At 40.8% G+C, this 6505-nt stretch overlaps 1 protein-coding gene across 1 annotated transcript; it reads left to right on the forward strand.

Annotated features, from left to right (window-relative positions):
- The first annotated feature begins 2284 nt into the window (after window positions 1-2284).
- LOC104441139 (putative receptor-like protein kinase At4g00960) lies at window positions 2285-6505 on the forward strand. The gene is made up of 8 exons (XM_039311449.1): window positions 2285-2833; window positions 3437-3788; window positions 4287-4412; window positions 4774-4901; window positions 4989-5199; window positions 5335-5572; window positions 5720-5870; window positions 5999-6505. Exons 1-8 carry the CDS (start codon window positions 2342-2344, stop codon window positions 6332-6334), a joined length of 2034 nt encoding a protein of 677 aa, XP_039167383.1. The 5' UTR covers window positions 2285-2341; the 3' UTR covers window positions 6335-6505.

The following is a 6505-nucleotide window of genomic DNA, read 5'->3' on the forward strand; positions in this document are numbered from 1 at the left end:
TTTTTGGGCATATTAGTTGGTTGTAGGCACAATGTTAAAGTACATCATACAACTTAGGTTACCATGAATTATCGCAAAAGAAAATAGCTAGTCATATAATTTACTGATTATGCAACATCATTACTCGACAAGGATTACTAATGAGAGACTTCAGCCTGTGTTATGTTCCTATGCTATTATTGTACTGATTTATAGTACAATTTGCGACATGATTAAGATGTTGAAGGGTATAGTATTGACTTGTCAATGTTTAAGACAGCTCCACAATTCCTTAACTAGGGAAAGACTAAAGAAAAGAGCTTGAATTTTTATGTTCTAATGTTTTGGAGTAACATATTTAGGATGTATTGTCGGACAAAGGGCTTCCGACGATAGCAACATATGGTTAGGCAAATTAAATTCTTTAAATAACAATAATTCTATAAAAAAAATGTCATTTCGGTGCAAATATGAACAATTTCTTCACAGATATATATATATATATATATATATATATATATTATGCTAAGGATCCGGCTTGACTCAGAGAGAGAGAGAGAGAGAGATATATATATATATATATATATATATATATATATATATTATGCTGAGGATCCGGCCTGACTCAACTTTACGAGAGCATAGATCGACTATATCTCGGGGAAAACTAGCTCAGCAATCCACTGTCGGGGCCCCCTGCTTAATTTACAAAACCGCTCTAAGAGTTACGAACCCTTGACCATTCGGTCCATAGGGGCACGATCTCAGCCAGCGTAGCCATGCATGGGTGAGGATTTCTTTAGATATATTGATCCTTTGTTTAGGTAATAAAACTTACATGAACCGCATCTAGGGTTCCGATGCCTAGATAGTCTCCCCCTAGAAACTTGAAAGTAAGAAAAGCTGGAAAGGTTGGAATTCTCCCAATCTTTAGTAGAAAATTTACTTACATGTGCAAAATTTCATGTGACAAAAGTTGATTAAAAGTCCACAAATGTGAGGTTGAGACTCTAATCAGATGTATAGTTGACCCTAACAAATACACACACATATACATATGGCCTTCATTTCTGCATGAGATGCCTTTTTGAAGGATCAAAACCAAGAGAAGAAAACTAAGTTTCAAGAACAAATTATAGAAACTGAGAGAGGAAGAACACAAGCTCTCTTGGCCATTTTTGTGCAATCAGCTTTCACACTTCTCTCTCTCTCTCTCTCTCTCTCTCTCTCTCTCTCTCTCTCTCTCTCTCTCTCCTCTGATGAGCTGTTTTTGGGTCGTTCTTTATTTTTAAACGGGTGGTTCATCATTCAAGCTCGTGCCCGGAGAAGAAAATTTAAAGTTTTTGGTCATGAAATTTGGACACTCCTGTCATTTTCCAAGCAAACAGTTGCAATTATCTCACAATCATGGCATTCAATCCCCTGCAACTTGCCAAGGAAGAAGAGAAACGAGAAAATAGGTGGTGTAGATTGATTCCCAATTTAGTATAGAATATTTAAAATATCGAGTTGTCAAGCATTTATACTATCACTTGGATCTTATCTCAATGGACGATTGGAATCTACTCATCCAAACACTCGGACTCATATTTTTTAGGATGGTATAGAATGTACTTGTGTTAAAATTTCTCGCATCATTTGTTTACGAGATTTATATATTCTTTACATGCATATGTTGTCTCTTCATCCGCTTGATAAATTTCACATGTTGTTCCTAACCTGAATTGAGTGAGAGGAAAGGTGTTGAATTATCTCACTTGTTTAGCTCTTTATGTATAAATGGTCTCTCAAGTCTTTGGGTTAGACCTTTTAATGATGAAAATACTAATTTAGAATGCGTTTTTATTCAATTCTATAATGAAACTTCTTTTATTTTGTTTTTTTGGTTCGGATGCTAACTGTGGTATTGCTCTTTGATTTATTATTATTTATTTTCAGAATGAATTCTCGTGTGAAGTGCTATAAGCACCGAGAGACTAATTTAGCATTAAGTTTGTTAATCATTGCTAATCATTGGCGTTTTTTATATTTCGGGGTTCGGCCTTATTCTTTTTGCATTGCTTTAATTTAGTAATAAAAAAGAACTTAAGATTTTATTTACATATAATTATAATATCTTGTTTATAGCACCTCAGTATCTTATTTCGGGAATTCAATATCATCATTACCGGAGTCCCGTGACAATAGTCGTAGCGTCTCGGTCGTGATTTGTCTTTAGCCGGTCAAAGTCAACGTCGAGGCCGCCGGCAGAAATCAAAGTTAGGCACTGATTGGTTCAAAGCCGCGTGGCTTCCCGCACCGGATAACCACCCCTCTCCCTCCCTCTCTTTCCGACAGAACTGAAACTCAAGACAAGCTTCCGATGATCGCTCCGCCGCGTTCCGCCGTCCCCCTCCTCCTCTCACTCCTCACCCTCGCCGCCTCCGCCCATGGCGCCGACCCTCTCAAACACTTCTGCGGGACCAACGGCAACTTCACCGCCAACGGCACCTACGGGGAAAACCTCAAGGCCCTCCTCACCTCCGTCGTTGCTGCCGCCGCCGCGGATGCCGCCGCCGCCGCTGCCGACTACGGGTTCTACAACCTCTCCACCAGCGGCGGGAGCCCCGATGCCGTCAATGCCATCGCCCTCTGCCGGGGCGACGTCGGGGCCGCCGAATGCCAGAGGTGCCTGAACGAATCCGCCCCCGACATCGTCCGCCGGTGCCCGGTGCAGAAGGAGGCGATCATCTTGTACGCAAACTGCATGCTCCGGTACTCGAACCGCTCCATTTTTCGGACCAACGAGAATTTGCCAGCCTACGGCTTGGCGAACCCCAAGAAAGTCACCAACAACGTCGATCAGTTCAATCAGGTTCGGAATTGCAAAGTTCAGCTTTTAGCATGATGACGATCGGCATCTTTCGTTTGAACAACCATTTGCATTGCATTTCGCTTGTTTTCAAGAAAGCAGAGTGCATGATGCTTCTGTACGCGTTGACTTCGCTTACTTCATGCAAACTTTCCGTAGTTTTCAACATAGTGAACCATGAGAATCCTCATCTCCACTCGACGACGTACCCGACTATGCGGATCGGTTAAATTGGGTTGCTGTTTGAGTGTAATTCGTCCTTGTTTAGCTGCACTTTGTAATTCATCATAGCACTTGTCGTCATTAAATCACGGTGCTGGTTGTGTTTTTGTGTTCTTGTTCTCCAAGAACGTGTTTTTTTTTCTCCCCTTTCAGTCTTGAATTCTTGAACTTTATGTTCCTGTAAGCCATTGGGATTTGGCACATAGCTTTTCAGGTAGTATGAGCTCACGGGAGCATTTGATTTGAGGTCTCATTCTTGGACAGCAGCTAGCAATTCACATCGCATTAAGGTCGAGTAGGGATTTATGGTGCAGGTCGTGACGAAGTACTAATTCTTGTCTTTTTGTCCTGACAGCAGCTTATAGTCTTGGTCCTGTTTTCTAGGTTTTGCGCAATCTGATGGATGGTTTGAGAGACCGAGCTGCAAGCGGCAATTCGACGAGGAAATTTGCCGTCGGGAATGCGACAGCTCCAAACTTCCAGACTCTGTTTGGACTCGTGCAGTGCACTCCAGACTTGTCGTGGCTACAATGCGACAATTGTTTGATGAATGCTATTGGAAGAATTCCTTGGTGTTGTGATCAGAAACAAGGAGGAAGGGTTATTACTCCCAGTTGCAATATCAGGTTTGAAGTATACCCTTTTTTTGATCCTTCGGCTTATGAGTCGCCACCATCACCACCAGAATCGCCAGTTTCTCCTTCACCTCCTCCAACGAATAACCCATCCCCTAAAGGTACTTCCTTTTAATGTACACTTACCTATGCCAGAGCATTCTATTTGTGTTTTCAATTGTCTGTAGGACAAACATGATAATAAGTGTGAGCAAGCATGCTTTCGACTTCAATGAGCTCCTTTTACAAACAAGAGACTCCTTCCCCTGCTCCTCCTCTTTTGAGTATAGTTGCATTAAGTGTATTTTAAAGCATGATGTAATTTAATTTTTGATTCTTGATGTAATAAGTTCCTGAGACACTTATGTTTCCTCTTGAATGAGGTATAAGCATGAAATAAGTGGCAGATGAGAAATTAAGGAGATTTCTGATGCATCATGAATCCTCCTTTCTTCGAGTTAAGTATCACCGTCCGAAGTAATTTCATCAGGAAACTGATGGAATAGTACCAAGGACTGCTTTAAATGTGCAATCCATCCTAAAATATGTTCTTGGTAATTGGGTCTAAACACTGTTCTCTGTGAGTTTCTTGTCTAACATTAGAGCTCTTCCTTTTTCAGGAAAGGATACTAACTCAGGTCGTATTACCCTCATTATCACGATCCCAGCTGTTGGATTATCTCTTTTAGTTGCTGGAATATTATGCATCTGTTTGAGGTCAAGAAGATTGAAGAAAAATTTCGGAAGTAAGTTCTCATTACTTTTGCGTAACTGATTTTCATAAAATACTGGATGAATGCAACCTATGTGAAACAGATTAGCAGCCAGTTTGTTAAGTCTTGATGTGCCAAAGCTAGTAACTTTTCAGTAATTCAGAGGTCGGTGATTTCTGATTGAACGAGGAAAGATTCAGTGTGGGCTATAGATATCAAAGTTCACTGATTGCTCTGGAAAATATTTTATTTACTAGCATCACCGAGGGGCTCAATTTTCCTTAGAATGGATTATCTGTTAAAAAATAATGGATATCAATTGTTAAATCACCAGACAGGCTTACTGATAATGTGGAATTAGACAATGAGCAACTTCCAATTTTCTACTTTGTAGCTGTACCTGTAGATGAAATCAGCAATGCAGAATCCCTGCAGTTCGACTTGAATATAATCAGAGAGGCAACAAATGACTTCTCTGACTCAAATAAGTTGGGACAAGGTGGATTTGGCGTAGTTTACAAGGTAATCACTGCAAATTGTTCGTTCATAAAATAACAGAGAATTTGAAACATGCACATGTATGTGGCTGCTTTTTGCATTCTTTTTCAGGGAACATTGGCCAATGGACAATTTATAGCAGTAAAAAGGCCGTCTGTAGATTTGAGACAAGGTAATCAAGAATTTAAGAATGAGGTCCTCTTGGTTGCAAGGCTTCAACACCGGAATTTGGTTAGGCTCTTAGGATTTTGCCTGGAGGAAAGAGAAAGGCTTCTTATCTATGAATTCGTACCAAACTCAAGCCTGGATCATTTTATATATGGTACGATCATGCCATTTTTGTTCCAGCATCATCTGACTTAAGAGTAATTGATGTGCATGTTCTTGCCAATCTGCATTTAGAAAGTCACCTCGTGCTAGTCACATCACTCTAATCTTTCGTCAATATACAATGCAGATCCTGTTAGGCGTAGCCAGCTGGGTTGGCAAAGGCGTCAAAAGATAATAGGGGGCATTGCTCGTGGGCTTCTTTATCTTCACGAGGATTCTCAACTTCGAATCATTCATCGAGATCTTAAAGCGGGCAATATTTTGCTTGACGCAGAGATGAACCCTAAAATTTCAGATTTTGGTACAGCAAGGCTATTTGCGGTGGATCAAACTCGAGACGCCACAAGTAGGGTTGTTGGCACTTAGTAAGTAATACATAGCAGAGTATCTTAAAATAAATCCAGTTATATTTCCTGCGCTCTTCTCCATATAATCTGAATAGCTAGCAGATGTAAAGGCACAACATCTTAAGTGGAATTGCGTTGAAAGTGTTCATTATTCCTGTGATGCAGTGGGTACATGGCTCCAGAGTATGCAATGCATGGATTATTCTCAGTCAAGTCAGATGTCTTTAGTTTTGGGGTGTTGCTACTAGAGATTATTAGTGGTCAAAAAAGTAGCCGCTTCTGCAATGGGAATACCACGGAGGGCCTTCTTAGCTATGTAAGAAAATATCTTTCAATCACTCTCCTTTCCCTAAAGAATTGCCGGGAAAGAGTGGTGGACACAAACTCGAATGAGTCAAGCAACTGTCCTTACCATACTGAGTTTGTGTTTATGATTCATTGCAGGCATATAGGAGTTGGAGGGAAGGGACCCCCTCAGATCTCATAGATCCTAATTTGGCTGATGGTTCGAGGACCGAAATGTTGAGGTGCGTTCATGTTGGATTGCTGTGTGTTCAAGAAATCGAGGCCGACAGACCAACCATGGGTGCGGTGGTTTTGATGCTCAGTAGTTACTCCACCACCTTGCCACTGCCATCACGACCTGCATTCATTTTGCCTAGTATCCCTGAATCTGACACAACTCCGCAGGTGATGGTAACTCATTCGAATCGAACCGAAAACAGACAAATTCAAGAATCAGTGAACGAGGCTTCTATCACCGAGCTATATCCTCGATGATCACAGATTGGAGTCTATATTTGTGTAAATCTTCTGCTTCTTTGGGGATGGAACGACGAGGCAATGTGCCATATCCGAACATAATTTGATAATGCATTATTTCATGTGTTGAATGGAATTTGGGATGATTATATGCTGCTATGGTCTTTAAAAATGGGTGATATATATTGC

Source organism: Eucalyptus grandis, chromosome 4, assembly GCF_016545825.1.
Source record: "Eucalyptus grandis isolate ANBG69807.140 chromosome 4, ASM1654582v1, whole genome shotgun sequence".
NCBI lineage: Eukaryota > Viridiplantae > Streptophyta > Magnoliopsida > Myrtales > Myrtaceae > Eucalyptus > Eucalyptus grandis.